Raw genomic sequence first — 20346 nt, forward strand, 5'->3', positions numbered from 1 at the left:
GAATAAGCTCAGAGATGTTTTTCAGCTACTGAAAACATCCGTTGAAAGACTGACTCTTTTCAAGTTCATAGAGTATCTTATACAGCATCGTTAATATAGTCTGATTTTTATTTTGTTGAATAACAAAAAGTAATAAATAGTGCTCTTCCAATTAACCAGCTTTACTGAGGTGAAGTTTTTGAACAGTGGCAACTTGTGACACGTATATTTGGTCTGAAATAGCATGTAGTTACAGTATGACTTAAAAACAACTTTAATATTATTTTATTGACTTTTTTTATAGTCATTGGCTAATTATGTTTTCACTATTTAGAATTTGAAAACAATAGTTTTTTGAAATTATATTAATAAGGAGAAAGTCAGAGTGTGAATATAAATCCAACTTTACCCCAGTGCCAGTTTTGGGGAAATGTAATTCCAGCACTCCGCTGGCTTGTCAACAACTATGCTGGACAAAGTGCACGTCTCCATAGAGTTTTCTAACTGGTGAATGACATGATCTAATGTCACATAAGATTGTCTATGGTCATCTATTTGGTGCGAAGACATGGCTTCAGGAGACATGGCTTTGAATGGCAGAAGAAGGAAGTGCATTTTTAAAGCCATTATGTTAACATTAGAATTTTGGCAGATCACCTACTACACCTTTAAGATCATTTAATGGAACCTTAAAGAACAGAAGCTCCCTTTTATAGAGGGAAACCATAAGCACAACATTGTAACCACATGAGGGTAAAAATAAAGAACTCTGTGACTCACAGACTTATTTCAGTAAATAATGATGTTTATTAAATGCATTCTTCAATTTTATGTAAAAGGATAGAAATTTTTCTACCTGACCTACACCAGGTGTCTTTCTACCAATGAATTAATTTCTTTAATAGCATTGTCCTAAATGTGGTTGTACATTAAATTACCATTGTTTCTAAACTGGTAGGATAAGATTTTAAAGTTTTTTCTGTAATACACTACTAGATTCACATTTTTTCTTGCTTGAGCTTTTAGATCATATGTGAACTTTGCATAATGGTTAATTATTAATATTATTCAAACAGTAATGAACTTTGCTGTCAGTTTGGAAATCACTTGGCAGTTGTTGTAATATATACTTCTATTTTTATTGAGAAACATTTAATAATATATATAAACCACAAAGTGATATATGATATTTTACAATCATATATGATTACCATTATTCTACATTAATCAGAGCATTACTTATATCTTATCCTATCAGTTTTGTAACAATGGTAATTTCATTTAGGACCACATTTAAGGCATTTGTATTTTCACAGAGAGAGCACAAATTATATGCTTTTTTTTTTTTACACATAGAAGAATATTGCATAATTTAATAACCAATTATTTATTGGTTATTATTGGTTAACAGTATGTTTAATAATTAAAGAAAAAGTACAGTTAATGTTGTTAATGTACCTTATTTATTGTTATTAAAATATTTTTCAGTTGCACACAGAAAAATGTTATGCTATATTTTTACTTTATCAAACTTCAATATAATTTATATATAAAGTCTAGCATTATAGGAGGATTAACTTTTTGTTTTGCAATTAAAGAAAGAATGAAGACAAATTTTGTGTGTGTGTTTTTTTTTTTTTTTTTTTTACATGTTTTTGTTATTTTCACAGCAAGCATTTTTTTTTTGTTTTTAACAGATGTATAATAGATGTCTAAACATAGTAATCTTGGCTAAAACAAAGCTAAATTTGCATTGTCAAAGAAAATCTAATAGACGAATAGGCCAAAACTAGACATAATTCATTCATTCATTTTCTCTTAGGCTTAGTCCCTTTATTAATCTGGGGTAACCACAGCCAATCGCCAACTTATCCAGCACATGTTTCATGCAGTGGATGCCCTTCCAGTTGCAATCTATCTCTGGGAAACATCCATTCACACTCATACACTACGGACAATTTAGCCTACCCAATTCAACTGTACCGCATGTCTTTGGACTGTGGGGGAAACCGGAGCACCTGGAGGAAATCCACATGAATGCAGGGAGAACATGCACACAGAAACTCCAACTGACCCAGCCGAGGCTCAAACCAGCGACCTTCTTGCTGTGAATCGACAGCACTACCTACTGCACCCCCCCGACTAGTCATAAAATAAACAGAAATTAATAACTACACATATAAAGTCTGTCTGATCTGTCTATTTGACGTCCATTATGTCCAGCTGTAGATTAGATTTTCACTGACAGCCCAAGTTTAGTCTTCACTGTTAACCCTTACTGTAGATTATGAAGTAAATAACTGTAAAATAGCCAGTGTTAAGCTGTAATGAAAAGAAACAGTATTTTACTGTAAAAGGAGCAGGATTTGTATGAAATTCTGTAGTGCAAAGAATAAATCACAGTAATTTACTCTATGTACCATTACAGATATTTACTGTGATAATAAATGGTAAATTACTGTTCAACCATTACTGCCCTATCTACTCTGATGCTTTATGTTGCTATTTTATATTTATTTTATCTCTGTGTTTTCTTTGGTTCCTTTTATGTTTTTAACATTGAGTATCAAGAGTCAACCAATGCCACAGAGCTTATTAAAAGGTAAGTGTAAGATATGGACGAAATGCATTTAAAGGCAAAAATATTCACACAGAGCAAAGAAATTGTCACAATAATTTTTATAACTTTGTTTACTTTTTCTATAATTAATCTAATTTAATTGCCTAGTTTGACCTATAGTTAAGCTTTTAAATTGCACTTTCAACTGAATATTAGTATTTTGCTAAATAACTAGTAAAAATGTGTTATTTAAAAAAAAAAAAAAAAAAAAAAAAAATATATATATATATATATATATATATATATATATATATATATATATCTTAAACAACACGCACATACATTTTTGCAGAGACTCAATGAATTTGTCTGGAAAACTGGCAAGTAAAAGTGCCATTAACAGTATAAAGGCTTTCCTAAATAAATGTATAAATCATGATATTTGTTGTGTTTTTTATTATTACTACAGATTTGGAACGACATGAGAATCGGATTATTTATTTATTTATTTATTTTTCTATGGATGAAGTTTATATTATAGTATATTTTTATTGTTTTTATTAAACGATATGTGCATAACTGTGATAAATGTAGGCAGTTGCTTTGAAAATATGCTATGTACTAGGGGTGTCAAACTCCTGGAAGGCCACAGCCTAGAATTTAGTTCCAGCCCTGCTTCAACACACTACCTTTAGATTTAGTTTGATCAGGTGTGTTTAATTTGTATAACTGCACTGTTACTCTGTAGATTGTGCAGTAAATAACTGTAAAAAACAATGATTTAGGCATCACCACACACTTCCACAGGCTGTCCGTCTTATTCTAAACACAAAGGTGTTAGAAAGAGTTTTCAGAAAATGCTGGCCCTTTAAGAGAGCCAGGTGTTTGATTTGTTTACTGCTGAGTGTGCTCTATTCTCTGTCTATCAATTCAGATGTTGAGTCTGATATGTTTTAGGCTTTAAATAAGAATCTAAAATGAGTGAGTAAAATGTGTTCAAATGTTTTTGAGGGTTTATAAAATAAGGCTGTGTTTTAAGTTATATTGTTGTTATCTTGAACTGTGTACTTGAAAGCTACATTGTTGTTATCTTGAACTGTGTACTTGAAAGCTACATTGTTAGCTAGTTAGCCTCTCCTCATATAACTTCTTACATTACTTTTGTTTAAGTATATGTATTTATTGGATATTGCATACTGTCATAATGTACAGATGCTAACAGTTGTATGTATCTTTCTGGCAACTAAGCCAAAATTAAATTCCATCATCTCAGTAAGGTAACATGTGCACATCATCACAGGGAATAACAAAACATGATACACATAACCATCCACACACAAAAGCTCCCCTGTCCGGTCCCAGGTTGTGAGTTTGTTACTAAGTATTTTTCAGAGCAGTGTTTCCATCTATGAATTTAAATTAGAAACAATAAAAAAGTTTGTTGTCATGAGATAATTATAACAATAAAAGATTGGATCCTTTGGTTTTTCAGTGTTGCCAACTTTATTTTTGTTTTCTATAATTATTTTAAACTTTTTGAGATTTGACAGAGCTTTTAATTATTTAAAACTTTAAAATTTAAAATAATTATTTTGTGTTTTTTGCTGTTCAGTTTTTTTTTTTTTTTTTTTGCATGGTCAGCATTGAGGAGAGAGTAACACATTTCACTGCAGCACTTTGTGTGTGTGTGTGTGTGTGTGTGTGTGTGTGTTTATTGGATATGTGATTGTGATAAATGTTAGCAGTTGCTTTAAAAGTATGCTATATACCAGGGGTGCTTAATCCTGTTCCTGGAGATCTACCTTCCTGCAGATTTCAGTTGCTATCCATATCAAACACACCTAAACCAATTAATTAGGACTTGAACACCACGTTATAATTACAGGCAGGTGTGTTTGATATGGGTAGCAACTGAAATCTGCAGGAACGTAGCTCTCCAGGAACAGGATTAAGCACCCCTGCTGTATACCATGGGATCAAACTTCAAGTTACTGGAGAACTGCAGGGCAGCAGAGTTTAGTTCCCACCCTGTTTCAACATTACCTGTAGATTTCTAACAAGCCTTAATTAGTTTTATCAGGTGTGTTTAATTAGAGTTACAGCTTAAAGTCCCGGTCACACTGCACTTTTCTCCCTATAGACTTCCATTCATACGCATGTGAGTGCTGCAGACCTGGAATGCAAACTCATGCGAAAAATTTTACAGTTTGCAGCATTGAAGAGTTCAAGCTTGGAGAACTCTGAAATGCGAAATCACATCATGGAATTGCTTGAGACTAATCAAAGATCAAACCATGACCTCTCTGAACAAAAATTATGGACCAGTTCCTTGCTTTTTCAATCTCTAAATATTTTGTTTAATCCCACTCCTTTTCGCAGAGCCATATGACAGAATTTTGCATGCTTAAACGTTAGTTTGACTGCAGCCTTGCTGTGCAGACCTGGGGCTCTCAGTAATATGCAAGATGATATTTATATCTGCTGATTTCTTAATTTTGTTATACATTTTCTGTTTTATATTTGTTTGCTGCCAAAACAATAAAATAAATTTGTCAGAATTTACAACTTAATTAATTTAAAGAATTAATAACAGGTAAGAATACTAATTAATTTTAGTAACACCTTGACATACTATTGTGTATGCAGTATAATGCTGTGAGTTGTAACACTACAATACAGTAATTAACTGTACACAGTTTCCAGTTAGTTACCACTACTGCTCTATTACAGTAATTAACTGGCAACACTGTTGCCAGCTACTCACTGCAATGGTTCGGTTACAGTAAACAACTGGCAACACTGTTGCCAGCCACTCACTGTAATGGTTCAGTTTCAGTAATTAACTGGCAACACTGTTGCCAGTTACTTACTGTAACCAAACTTTTACAGTGAGTAGCTGGCAACAGTGTTGCCAGTGTTCTACTGTAAAAAAGCCTGGTAAGGTCTAACAGTGTTGTTTTAGCCAAGCCGTCTACGTTTAGATGTTTATTAGATGTCTATTACAGTTGTTTACAATTGCTATGACACTTTTGTCAATACATTTAACAAGTTTCCTAAACTCTTAACACGGCTAGCACAACATCCGTCTTCGTGGGCTATACAATTAACACATTTCTTGTTGCTTTGACACAAAATACATCCAGTTAACACAAATTTAAAATGCTTGAACTTATTTTACAAATAAACTCAACCAAAACCAAAACAATGTAATTTCACAGTCCAATTTACCAATGCTTTCACACAGTATGTCAGAACAGATAACATCATGTTCTAAACAGAACCTGTATAGGCTAAAGCCACAGTAAACAGCTGTTCATATTGTCAGTTGAAACACAAATATATTCCCTGTATATATAGATACAGAGTTCTGTAATGTGCTCACTGTTCCTTTCAAAAACCTCATGAGTCCTCTTTTTGAACATACAGTATGATCATGTGATTTAAAAAACCACAACACATGAGTGTGTTTCTAGATGGGAATCCGCTGTCATATGTCATATATATACACACACACACACACACACACACATACATACATACATGTGTATGTATATATATATATATATATATATATATATATATATATATATATATATATATATATATATATATATATATATATATATATATATGACAGCTCCCATCTCCCATATGAACATGATTCCCATCTAGAAAGCACACTCCTGTGTTGAGATTTTTCAAATCACATGTTCATACTGTATGTTCTAAAAAAGGACTCATGAGGTTTTTGAAAGGAACAGTGAGCACATTGCAAAACTCCGTCACCAATACGTCCAGATAAGGTTATGGAATACAGTCATTACTTCACTAAGCACAGTGTGTTTTGCAGTAACCTACTCTATAAACATGGCGTTCATTAGTACATACATTAGTTATAGCAGGGGTTTTCAAACTTTTTCAGCTGAGGGCCCCTTTGTGTAGGGCAAATTCTTTTGGGGACCCCCCAAAAATAAAAATGACGTCACACCCTCAAATTAACAACTGTACTTAATTTTTTTTTATTGTATTATTCAATACATTTATATTATTATATATTATTCAATAAATTTATATTATTCATTATCTGGATTAATTTTTGTAAGATGTTAGTTGAGTTGACATGGTTTTAGTGCTTCAATCTATTGATCAAATCTTGATGCGCAGTACTCATTGTGGTCTGCTTTCACTGGATTATTCCATCAAGCCATATTTTGTGTACAAGTCGTCACTTTACACAGTTTTTATGCCATTTTTATGCTTTTTTTCAGCATATGCACAGCTAGACTCTTCTGTATTTACCCTTACAGCTGAGAGTCTAAATGTATCTAAAGATTTAAAGCTTTAAAGTTTTAAAGAGTTTTGTCATTCATCAGCCTGTTAACAGTTAACTGTGCTGTTGTAACTAGCAATACTACAATGGAGGCTGTGTGTTGTGTTTATTTTTATTCCTTTTTTTGTGCACATCATAATTTACTCAGGTCGACAATCCTGACTTACACTGATAAAAAAATAATTTCCTAAATGCAATCTAGAATTGGGTATTCAAGTTCAAAGAGCCACAAGTTTTACTTTGCATAATTTTAGAAGCTTTGCTGACTTTAAAATGTTCATACCAGTTTGTTCTATTAATAATAATACTGAACATTACATTTTAATTAGTTACACAAACAAATATGGGAAAAAGTGGAACAAAAATGCATTTATATTCAGAGTATTAAAATTTGATCAGGTATGTTGAGCTCCATTAAATACAGAGCACTAATACATTTTAATATTTAATAATTATTAGCCCTATAACATAACACAAACAGATACATTATAATTTTTAAAGGCTATGGTGGTTTTACTCAGTGTGTATACAATTTAGTTTTTTTAATCATCCAGTTATGAACCAATGTGAGTAAGAGGTCCACTGCAGAGCTCATCCAGCTGTCATTAGTGTAACAGGAGTGAAACTGAGAACTCGCTGATGTGATGACAGCTCCATTCATTGTTATTGCAGCACTTTTTGCTTTACAATTTTAATATGTTTGTTTGCCATGCTGCAAATAGGACCGTCTGATATTTGTACAATGCAAAGTGTAAAAGCCTGTAGCGCTGTGGACGAGGTGCAATGTTGTGCCGTGTCTTTAAAATGCTATTTGTTCTCTATGAGTGAAGCCTGCGCAGAGAGGCGTGTACTCCGCAGCACCTCGGTTACTTAGGAACGCAAGCCATAAACAGGGAAGTGCTTTCAGCCTCCGATAATGTTCTTATTGATCATGTATTTTAACTGAAATATAGTCAGTCAAACCTGAGCATTCATTTAGTTGTTTAGCGTAAAAGAGGTAAGCGTAAGTGAAAGGTAAACGCCGTCAGGTGCAGCAGACAAGCGCCAAAAATCACAGTCAGGAAGCGCCTGGCCAGAAGCGCTTATTAAATAAAAGTCCCCGTCCACGGAGGCGGGCCGCTGCGCTTCTTTTCCTGTGTCACGAAAGTGTCAACTGCATTTAAATGACATAAGCATAAAGCTTCATTTTTGCAGGACTTTTGAGCTCAAATTATAATGAAAATATATTAACCTTCAGAATGATGCGGGACACAAAATTCATCCATGTGGGCTCACTGATCTAAAATTTCTTTGCGGCCCCCCTAGCGCCATCTGGCGGCCCCCCAGGGGGCCGCGGACCCCAGTTTGAAAACCCCTGAGTTATAGTACAGTGAACCATTTACACTGTGTCTAATTACTTTTAGAGAGTCATGAAATTGAAGGTCAATCAAGTCCCACATGAAATTATCTATGTTGACGAGACTGGCTTCAACTTGGTGAAAAGGCGTCGCCGTACGAGAAACATAATAGGCCATAGGGCCATCATTACCATGCCGGGCCAGAGAAGAAGTCGGGCAAATGCAGAAGACCAGGCAGTATAGAAAATTATTTAGTTTTTTATTATACGTAATTGCGTTGCTTTTTCTGTTTGTGTATCTTGCAGTGATGTCCTTTTCCAAATAAAGACTGTACTGCAGCAATTCTGTGTCTGTATTTTTTTACATCAACTGTAAATTTAACAAAGCAATTTTTTTCTTTATTTTTGTATTGAACTTTTGCAGTAAAATAAAGAAAATGCCTGCCTTTACTAAACCCAACAAAATGAAAATGTAGAGAGTCTTGAAATATAAGGGCAAAGCTGACACAAACTAATGCAGTTTCTGTAAATTTAACTAATGATAGTGTTTTTATTGTCAGTGTTTTCTGATTGACTGAATGTTTCTGTTGGAAGAGAACATGTGTTTGTGTTTTGAACAATTATGTCATTTTGAAACGTTTGTAGTGTTTTGTTAGACAGTGTAGTGTGTTCGTTTATTATTGTATTTTGAAAAGTAGTTTAGAGGTTTAGTTTACAATGTGGGATTTTGAGCATAAAATTAACTGTTTTGTCAATTGTGTGTTTTAGGTGTGTTGGTGCGTTAAGAGTTTAGCAAACTTGTTAAATGTATTGAAAAAAACTGTCATAGCCATTGTAAAAAACTGTAAACACAAAATGGTTTGCTGGGTTTTGAATCTTTCTAATGATCTAATTTTTATTTCTTTTCATTAAAACAACAGATTTTAAATAAGCAAGTTTAAAGGATTAATGTCCTGAAAATTAATCATTATTTAATGAATATCCTTATGACCTTTTTTGTGGTAGACATTTTGTATTGGGACCTCTGAGCAACCTTTTTAAACTGGTGCAAAAGTGTTGCTATTTGATTTGATATAAAAAGCAACTGAGATGCATCCATTCTGGGGGACTTCTATTCTCTGTAAAAATTTTCTATTTCATTGTGATACATCTGCAAAACCACTGGCCGGCGTAGCTTCATTGTAGGACCTGAAAAGAAATTTAGTTTTTGTCATCTCTTGTAATTCAAAATTGCTGAGATCTATGAGAAAAAAAAATTAATACTTTTTTAATCTCCCTGTTTAAAAAAAGGTCAAATTGGGTCAATGCTTAAGTGTTGCACCACCCACCTAGTTCTCCTCCAGCAACTGAGAAATCTTTATCTAATATGGTCCATTTTTGTATACGCTGAGCATTTGAGGTTGCTTTGGAATTGACCTGTCCAATACCATCTTCAATGGACTTGTAAACTAACTTGTCTTTTCCTCCAGTGATATCTGACAATTTTGTTGATTGGCTACCAATCCGCTGACAGAATTCTACAGCCTCCAAGCTAAGAATGTCAGTGGGCTCAGTGGTCTCTGGATTGACTGTACACTAAGAAAGGAAGGGAAAAAAGTTGACCTAAGTGGTTTTGGAAGTGTTAAAGCAAGAACTTTTTTAAAGCATAATATACCTTTAGTGTTAGCAGCATGGACAAAAATTTCTTTTCGTCACCAATTAGCATGGCGTTGCTAATGATTGACAACTCCTGTTTCACAGAATCCTCAATGGGTAGTGGTGGAATATTTTCTCCTCCGGCAGTAATAATGAGTTCTGAATGTAAAGACATTTCATGGTCATTGAAAGGTACTCTTTTACAGTTTTTTACAATTGCTATGACTCTTTTTTCAATACATTTAACAAGTTTCCTAAACTCTTAACACGGTTAGCACAACATCCGTCTCCGTGGGCTATACAATTTACACATTTCTTGTTGCTTTGACACAAAATGCATCCAGTTAACACAAATTTAAAATGCTTGAACTTCTTTTACACACAAACTCTACCAAAACCAAAACAATGTAATTTTACCGTCCAATTTACCAATGCTTTCACACAGTATGTCAGAACAGATAACATCATGTTCTAAACAGAACCTTTACAGGCTAAAGCCAAAGTAAACAGCTGTACATATTGTCAATTGAAACACAAATATATTCCCTGTATATATATATATATATATATATATATATATATATATATATATATATATATATATATATATATATATATATATATATATACATATATATATATTTATTTATATGACCGCTCCCATCTCCCGTATGTACATGATTCCCATCTAGAAAGCACACTCATGTGTTGAGATTTTTCAAATCACAAGATCATACTGCATGTTCTAAAAAAGGACTCATGAGGTTTTTGAAAGGAACAATGAGCACATTGCAGAACTCTGTCACCAATACGTCCAGATAAAGTTATGCAATACAGTTATTACTTTATGCACAGTGTGTTTTGCAGTAAATGACTCTATAAACCTGGCATTCATTAGTACATACATTAGCTGTAGTACAGTGAACCATTTACACTGTGTCTAATTACTTTTAGAGAGTCATGAAGTTGGAGGTCAATCAAGTCCCACATAAAATTATCTATGTTGACGAGACTGGCTTCAACTTGGTGAAAAGGCATCGCCGTAGGAGAAACATAATAGGCCAAAGGGCCATCGTTACCATGCCGGGCTAGAGAAGAAGTCGGGCAAATGCAGAAGACCAGGCAGAATAGAAAATTACTTTGTTTTTTTTTATTATAATTGCGATGGTTTTTCTGTTTGTATATCTTGCAGTGATGTCCTTTTGCAAATAAAGTCTGTACTGCAGCAATTCTGTGTCTGTATTTTTTTACATCAACTGTAAATTTTATAAAGCAATTTATTTCTTTATTTTTGTATTGAATTTTTGCAGTAAAAGAAAGAAAATGCCTGCATTTACTAAACCAACAAAATTAAAATGTAAAGAGTCTTAAAATATAAGGACAGAGCTGACACATAAACTAATGCAGTTTCTGTAATGTTAGCTGATGCTAGTGTTTTTATTGTCAGTGTTTTCTGATTGACTGAATGTTTCTGTTGAAAGAGAACATGTTTTAGTGTTTTGAACCATTATGTCATTTTGGAACATGTTTGTAGTGTTTTGTTAGACATAGTGTAGTGTGTTAGTTTATTATTGTATTTTGAAAAGACGTTTAGAAGTTTAGTTTACAATGTGTGATTTTGAGCAGGAAATTAACTGTTTTGCCAATTGTGTGTTTTAGGTGTGTTGCTGCGTTAGGAGTTTAGCAAACCTGTTAAATGTATTGAAAAAACTGTCATAGCCATTGTAAAAAACTGTAAGCTGACTTGAATCAAATTAAGCAATCAGCTAGCAATAGAAGTGGGTAGTATGTTAAATGGCATACTTTACCTTTTATTCTTCCATTAATGTAAATAAATCCATCTTCATCTACCCTTCCCAGGTCTCCAGAGCGGAGCCATCCATCTTCATCCAAAGCCTCCTTTGTTTTATCCTCCAGGTTAAGAAAACCCATGAAGACATTGCGGCCCCAGAAACATACTTCACCAGATCCATCAGCATTTATGTTTATTAGTTTGTACTGGCAGCCTGGAACCACTTTACCACAGCTAGAAGGTTTAAGGAATTGTTACAAAGTGATCCTGTAGAATATTGACTTTTCAAATTGAAAGTGATCAACCTGTAAGTTGAGGTAATAGGTCTTGCCTTAGAAACTGGTAAGCTTCTGGTCCAGACATAAAATGGGGTCCTGAGGTTTCACTCATTCCATAGGCTTCATAAAGCCGAATGTTAAGGCCAAGAAAAAATTGAAGGGTTTCCCTTCCAATAGGTGCTGCACCTGAAAAGAACTTCACACAACTGGAGAAACCAAGCTCGGCACGAAGCTTCTGCAAAATTAATTTTTCAGCAAGAGTAAAGAGAAAAGACTTCTCTTCATCCCTGATATAAAGACAAATAAAATAAAATTTAATTACAATAAATGTCCATAAATCCTGAATGCAGCATATAAAAAACAAAATGCTGTAAAACAACGGACATACTTTTTAAGCCTTTGATTAGCATCCAAGCTAATTGACATGGCCCAGGTTACCATTTTCCTTTTCATATATCCACACCTTGAAATGCCTTCTTTGATCTTTTCCATAATTTTCTCCCAAACACGGGGAACACCCATGTGGGCTGTGGGAGTCACCTCTCGTAGTGAGTCCACCAAAGTCCCCTAAAATTTACCATAAAATTTCATGTCAACATCAGATGAATGTATTTATATCCTTTGCAATATTTTATATTTGTAACTTCAGATAAACCATCAATACTGCCAACCATCACTAAGTAAAAAATTTGCCCAAGCAATACATTTTAACAAAATAAAGTTTGTAACCCTTCATAATGTGTGTTATGGTTGCTTAAACCAGTGACTGTCAATTTCAGTACTTACAAGTCACCTCTTTGCATATTTTGCATGTCTCTTTTATTCAAAACACCCAATTAATATAACCAAAGGTTCATGCAGAAATGTTCCAGTTGAGAGAGTCTCTAAAAAAAGTGTTAATTGCTTTCTACTTTCAGAGAAAATCCTTATATATCTTGAGTAGGTTAATTCACAGATTTGCCCAATGCCACTGCGTGCAGCATCTACATACACAGATGACACTCATCCAATGTAACAACATATCTCAGTATAAATAATTGCATGTTAAAAATACATACTAAGTTTGACACGCAGTGCTTAAACTAGGTATTACATTCCTGGGTCAAAACCAATGCAAGAGCAGGTTGCCAGATTGAGTCTGACGATTGAGCCTAAAAGCTGATTTTAATTGTGTTCTAAATAATAGCTATGTCATGCAATAGAGAGAATATTTTCCATATTAAAAGGAGTTTTGTGCTAACTAACACCTCGAATTAATATATTAGAAATGGCTTCTACTATCTATCTTGCAGCTGAATAACAGGAAAACTGACAATGATCACCTCAGGTTAACCTCATGTGCTTTATTCAATGTTAAATGCTAATATTATGAGTTTAAATGCCATTTTACATGACATTTATTGCCATACTACTGAAAGCAGCAGCAGATAGTTTACCTCAGATCTTGAAAGTAAAATAAACTGTTTGAAATTGAACTTTAGAACTGTGACTCAAAACCAACACATAGGGCTCTATTTTGCCAATCCATGGGCAAAGTCCAAAGCACAGAGCGCAAATGCATTAAGGGCATGTCAGAATCCACTTTTGCTATTATAAGGATGGTAAAAATCCACTTTGCGCCATGGCGCATGGTCTTACAGGGTTGAGCTTATTCTCTTAATGAGTTATAGGTGTGCTTTGAGAATAAACCAATCAGAGTCTAATCTCCTATTGCCTTTAAGAGCCAGTCGCTCCGTGCCATAGTGCATTTGCTACTCACATGGCAGACTTTGTAAGTGGAAAAACTGAAAACTTCACTAGAGAGAAAACAGTTAAACAGTCCATCTACAGCGCGAGAATGAGGGATGAGCCTCCTCATTGTTTACTTTCGCTTTCACTCTCGTGGATAGGCAAACGTGTTGTACGCACAGATATCCATAAGCCTATACATAATTAATTACGTTTGTTAAGCGCAAAGATTTGTTTCAAAACTGTTTCTATATTCAGTTATAATTTCCAGCAAACTAATAAATTAACAATAATAACGAAGTGTGTTCAAAAAACAGTTATATCCAAATACACATGATGTACCCCATATGGTCTAAAACCTGACAGGTGGATAAATCAAAGCTAGTTTTTAATAAAACAAATATAAATATGGATATAATAAATAATACTGCTAATAATGATAACATAATACAAGCAAATTGTAAATAAACTGAAAAAGCCCCCGAGATAAAATCATGAAAATTTTTAGATTTATATAGGCTAGAAAATAATAATTTTTGCAATATTTTAATCCTTTAATTCTTCTTCATTTGTAAAGATATTTGCGTATTGCTGTGCATCATGTGTAAGCGAGGCGCACAACTAACGCACTCTGCGCTGGACAATAGACCAGCTTTGATCTAATTTATTGAACAGACTATTTTAGTTCTTCAAAAAAGCATTGCATCAGCAATGCGCCTCAACACGGCTCTGTTTTTAGACCAGATTGCCCATGGGCGCACGTATGAGCGCAAATGCATTTGCTATTTAAACAGTGTGGTGCAAAAATGTCAAAACGACTCTTAAGCCAAACTGAAACAAGCAAACAACAATTGCGTTGTGCCTTGCGCTCATAGTCCATAGTGATTCAGCATATTGTTAAAGAGGTTAAATGTGTACTAATTAGATTATAAACCTTACCATTGTGCAAATGAGTGCATATTCTCTGCTTCTGAATGGCTGTATTTCAATTTTTGTCATGTTTCGTCTGGTGCAAACAGCACAATTGCTTATCACTGCAAATCTCGCCACATAGCTTGTTGTGAGGACACGGAGTTACAATGTAACCTGCTCACCTAATGTTTACGTTCATAATACGTTTATATTATTTGCTAATTAACAACCTTATGTTATGTCTTATTTCGGAGTCTGCTACTGTCCACCAGGGGTCGCATTTGGGTTTTGGGTGCATGCTTTGACAGCCTGTCTATAAGAATAAGAGAAAATATGCAGTTTTCCACCAAGGCAACCCGGGGTGCTGAAATATAATTAGCTAAACTGGCATTGGGTGGGTTAAAAGAACCAAAACCGGCATGAAAAACACATTTGCATGTATATAGCAGAGTACAATGCCATTTGAATAAGATAAAAATGCTTAGCCTGGTTTCTCCTAAAGTTGGTTCTTCATTTTTGTCAATTGGTGGTGTAACATAACTGGTAACATATATATTGTAACATATATGATGGAGGTAAACATTCCGTTCAACATTCCATGAAAACGGTCTGGTTTCAATTTCCAGGGCAATTTAGATCACTCGGTGACAAAGTCTGGCCTAAAAAAATACCTGCTGACAAGTAACGAGTTTGGGACGCTTCACAGAACAATCCTAAACTACTCTCTGCCGACTTCAAAGGAACATGGCAGATAAGATAAGAGGAAAAACCCATCTAGCAGCCCTCTCCTCACAGAAGAAAAAGACATTCCTCTCCAATGTTTTTTTTATTTAAACAAAGACATTTAGAACTCAAATCTCTTGTTTAATTACACTTAACTTTTGTAATGTGTACCATTTCTCATAGTTTATACAAATTCGTACTTTTAGGCCCTTTTTAGTTTAAATAAGGTAAGGATGTGAAAAATGATGTTGATGTACTCTTAAACCCCCCCATGTTTGGTAACGATGGGTTTCTGCTGACATTTTACAACACATGATGCATAGAGCAAGATCATAACTCGCATTGCTTCCCTTCTTTAATCCCCTGCATTAAATGCCTCTCCGCATGCTTTGGGCAGACACTCAAATTTGCATACGAGCAGCCTCGAGACAAAGGAAGTTTCGCGCTCAAACTTTGTCCTGAAATCATTGGTCGAGAATGCTGAACGGGTTGTCACGTGACCCGCAGGTATAACCAGACTGATCCCCAAACATCTGGGCAGAGTAGTCCGGACAAAGAACTCGAAAAAGGTGGTCCCTTTAGGGGCCAGTGGCTTTTCTAAGCCGCATGGACTTTTCCCGCCACGCTTTTCTTATTTTTACGGCAAAGTAAACTCAGTTTAAAGTTTGCGAACGTGTTCGTCCGAACTGTATTACAAACTCAACCCATCAAGAAGGACATCAAAGGAGTTTCATTAGGAAGAGACCCACATAAAGAGAGAGACCTCCAGACATGTAAGTCCAGGTATTTTTAGTTATGCGAATAAGCTGTGCCCCTTTTATCAAAAAGGGGTTTTTATAATCTTGGTGATCCTTAATGGTGCGTGTGGAACTGAAAGTTTTGTCACTCTTTTACCTGAAATCTCAATTTCCTCGCTTTACTATTTTTCTTTGTTGTTACACGTTCTATAGACCCAATATCTCCACGTGGTTTACCTTTGTTCTATGTTAATGTATGTTTGTGCGTTTGTTCGTTATCTGTCCGACTAGTCAATAAATTCCTTTATAATCAAATGAATTGTATTGTTTGCCTCACGAGAAATATCACTGAAATACAGATTCCCCTGCCTAGCTATTATAAGTTGTTTAAAACTTATGAATGATTATTCTACTTCACAAGAAGTAGCAATTAAATTCCCTTTTTCTAAATGAATAGATCATTACCGTGGCCGCTCGGAAGAGCGGCGGCTCTAGTTATGTTTGTTTGGTCAAGTTAACGATAAATTGATCCAGAATATTAATGATTAATAATAATTCGTTATTGTTGATAATTAATATTCATAGTCTGAGAGTCCGCTCAGTCGAGCGGGCAGGATCAGACACGATCATATGTTTGTTTGATCAGATTGACTGAAGCTTAAGCCAGAATATTAATAATTAAGAATAAACCGTTATTGTTGATTATTAATATCTATAAAATGAGCTAGTTTCTGTTACAGTGGAGTTTCTATTTTGGTTTCTCTATTTTCTTTCATATATGTTAAGCTGCTTTGACACTGTAAAAAGCACTTTAGAAATAAAGATGACAAGACTTTATTTCACAAATATATTCTCATTGGAGATAAATAAATTCATTCTGCGCAGTGTTGATTTTTTCATTTAAAACCCTACATTTCAACATGCTCTACATGTTAACAAAATGTCATCAGATTATAAACAGCTATTAAAAGGGGAACCTCCCTACTCCCATTTTTGCAACCCAAACACATTCCAAAACCTCCAGATTAAAAAAAATATATTACAACTCAAAACTCACTCCAAAGGGTATATAATGTTTTTTTGCAACCTATATGTTTTGCAATCTATATATATATTTTCCCTATAACAAAAGTAGTTAAAATATTATATGCATGTACAAATAGACCCCTTTCGGATGTTATATAATATAGAAATGCGCAGATTAAAAATGATGTGTGTTTAGAGTGTCATGTTTAGAATCGTTACGCTTCTCCTGCTGTTTTACAACAAATGATTCAGAATGCATGAAAAAACCTTATACGGCTTATACGGCTTGTATTAAAGTCCGTCCGACTTTGCAGGGTGGACTCTCATTATGTATATAAGTGGCCCAGAGACAAAGGAAATCTCCTGCTCAAACATTGCCCTGAAACCATGCCCGGATTGGCCAATCGGGAGGACCGGGAGAGTTCCCGGTGGGCCGGTCTGTTTTTTGGCCGCGAGGGCCAGTGTTGTTTAGCTATTTGCACTCTCAGCAGTCGCACTTTTTTTTCATTTATTTATTTTTTTTGACCATTGCCTCACTCTCTTTATTCATTTATTTTATTGTCTCGCAGCCCCATGAGCAAAATGCAGCCTGCAGGGTGATGATGTAACTATCATTCCGGCCACACAAACGTAGCAGTCCCATTGTGGTCCAGTGATCAGCATGTTGCGTTACGATGTCTTCGATCAGTGTTCGATCCTCATTTAAGTAATTCTTTTTTTTTTCATTTTTATTGTTAAGACATATAAAACTGTAAGGTTGTTGAACATTTGAAGTTCTAAAGCAGCTGTTTTCTTGAAAAAGACATGATAGTGTAATTAGAAACTGAATTGGAAATGACCTTATTTTAATATAGTCAATCATGAACTGAGGTGGGCCGGTCTAATGTTGAAACTCCATGGCTTAAAAGGAGTCCAAATCCAGCCCTGCCTGAAACGATTCGTCAGTCAGTAGAGAATGGGTGTGACTTGACCCATAGTTAAAACCCATCTACGTTCCAAAATTGGAGCATGAAACTCTTCGGCAGAACATCTCCAGAGAAAAACACTTTCTGTCCTCATTTGCTTTCGTTTCTGACAATTAAGCTCTTGACAATTTTTTAATTTCGCACCTCATGGGACCATACAACTTAGGCCGCAAAGTTGAGCAGGAGGCAAGAATTGCTAAAAGATCTTCAACTTTAAGAAAAACATGCACAACATCAGAGAGTAAATGCAAGCATTTTTCTTCAAATGCATTTTAAAGCTGTGCCCTTTTTTTAGGTGTTTCTATGATCATTAGTGAGTCTGGTGAGGCTGATCTAAATGAAAATATGAACATATTAGTGCTGTCAAAATTAGTGTGTTAAAGCATTGCGATTAATTTGAAATAATTAACGTGTTAAAAAAATAACGCAATTAACACAGTTGCAGGTTTTTTTTTTACTTCCTGTTGTGGTGGATGTGTGTTCAACATGCAAGAAATATGGATCCAAGACCAAGGAAACACTTTTTCAAGGCAAGTTTCGGTATAAAACAATAAGACGCATCACCAGGCTCTCCAGAGTTTTATGCAATTTCAGGTGTTTCATTTTTAACTTTCGACTTCTGTTTAATGTAATTTGATACCGCATGGCGAACGGAAAAAAAAAATCTGCATTTCGTGACCCAGTGGTCCTTTAAAGTAATCCAATCGCTGCTTACACGAGAGACTTTTGATAAGAGTATTATCTTAATAATATTAAAATCGGAGTATTGGTGTCTTATGTAAATGTACTCAGAAAGTCTCTGGTGAAGTCGCGAGCTGTCAAAGACAGCGCATTACTCTGCCTTGCAGCATGAGCCCTCCAAGTTTAGCGTGTTTCCTCATTAAAGCAATGAAAGCGTATGTGCGTTGTGTCAGAATCCTTGTGAAATACAGCCATACTTTAGAACGCTTAGTTTAGTAAATTTCATCATGCGTGTTGAATCTGAAGGGAGTCACTCCAGCGCGTTGTGTGTGTGTGTCTGTGTGTGTGTCTGTGTCAGGCCCGTTGAAGGGTGTCAGGGGTTGAGTGAGATTTCCAACATGAAAATAAATGTTTTCTTTGATTGGTATTGATTGTTTTGAAATTCAAATGGCATTAACATGCCTGTGTTTTTATTTCTGTAATAAATATGGCTGTTAAGTCAGGATCTTGATGGTTTATTATGGGTATGTTGTTTACATGAAGAAATAAGTGTTACAAGTTAAACAAAAATTCTAAAAAACTTATTATATTTTGAATTTAAATAGTTTTTGTCTTGGGTTACATTAATTTTACATTTGAATAGCCAAAATTACAAGTTTCAGTATTTTAAATGCGATTAATCACAATTAATTAAAAAAAAAGGTGCAGTTAATTCGTAAATTTTTTTCAATCGATTGACAGCACTATATATATATATATATATATATATATATATATATATATATATATATATATATATATATATATATATATATATATATATATCTATATATCTCAGAGGTTGCGTTAGACTTTCTCATTGTCTGTTATTTTGACAGAGAGGGTTGTAAAAATTCCGTCATAACCTGTTATTGACTGTCATATTTTCTAATCGATTTTCTCATTTATAATTTAATAATGAACTTGCACGACGAGCATATTGGCTAAATTATTCATTTATTTATTTGACAAACTAACAAAAACTCCTATCTGCCTTAATTCATATCTTCCTCCCGCGTCAACCTGAACTGGGTGCTTGCCTGTGCGTAATCAAACGCAACAAGGAAGACTGATGCTGCAGAGGCAGTTGTCATTAAATTCTGTGTCTTTGCCTTGGAAAGTCGACTTCTCCTGATGGTTTAATTTTGTTCTGGAGGCTGAAGCTGCGTTCTGCTGCCACACTGGAGACCGGAATTACTAGAGCCACTTCAGCTAGTGAAGAGCGGGAGGGGTAGGTGTGTTGTGCGTGTACTGAAAGGCGCGGAGCAGGTATAGAGACGGTTGTGTGTTGTGTTCGGTACGCATTAGGACTGTTCCCAAAACTGAAGAGCGGGATGATTTCGGGGGGGATTCCGGGAGTTTTCCAGGAGTTAGAATGATATACGATACGAGAGATGGGTGGGAGATGGGTCTGAAATACGGGAGACTACCGGGAAAAACGGGAGTGTTGGCAGGTTTGTCTGTTTTTGCATCTATGCAGCGGTTATGTAAGATGGCTAAATCTCTCCAGAAAATCAGACCCTAATAACTTTTATGGATTTTCATGAGGCAAGACCTTAAGAATTGCTATGCAATGCTACAATTGACTTTCTGATCTGAGAAGTGATAAGGAAACCAGCTGTTCA

General features: G+C 34.8%; 1 protein-coding gene and 1 long non-coding RNA gene across 3 annotated transcripts in view; one reads left to right on the plus strand and one right to left on the minus strand.

Moving 5' to 3' along the window:
- On the plus strand, window positions 1–9335 carry LOC147830897 (uncharacterized). The gene is made up of 3 exons (XR_015526539.1): window positions 1–2237; window positions 5491–5913; window positions 6670–9335. It is a non-coding gene; the product is annotated as an uncharacterized LOC147830897 (long non-coding RNA).
- The window catches only part of acsbg1 (acyl-CoA synthetase bubblegum family member 1), a 20369-nt gene continuing 8467 nt past the window's right edge, over window positions 8445–20346 (minus strand). The window contains exons 7-12 of one of the 2 annotated variants that reach the window (XM_087312374.1): window positions 12299–12477; window positions 11964–12197; window positions 11649–11866; window positions 9860–9999; window positions 9534–9780; window positions 8445–9393 (exon numbers count right to left, since the gene is read on the minus strand). In XM_087312374.1, the coding sequence (XP_087168500.1) occupies window positions 9317–9393; window positions 9534–9780; window positions 9860–9999; window positions 11649–11866; window positions 11964–12197; window positions 12299–12477 (1095 nt within the window). In that variant the 3' untranslated portion in view covers window positions 8445–9316. The remainder of the gene's footprint in view (window positions 9394–9533; window positions 9781–9859; window positions 10000–11648; window positions 11867–11963; window positions 12198–12298; window positions 12478–20346) is intronic. The other variant, XM_087312373.1, reaches the window with a different exon arrangement.

Source organism: Danio rerio, chromosome 25, assembly GCF_052040795.2.
Source record: "Danio rerio strain M-AB ecotype USA chromosome 25, GRCz13ab, whole genome shotgun sequence".
NCBI classification, from domain to species: Eukaryota; Metazoa; Chordata; class Actinopteri; order Cypriniformes; family Danionidae; genus Danio; species Danio rerio.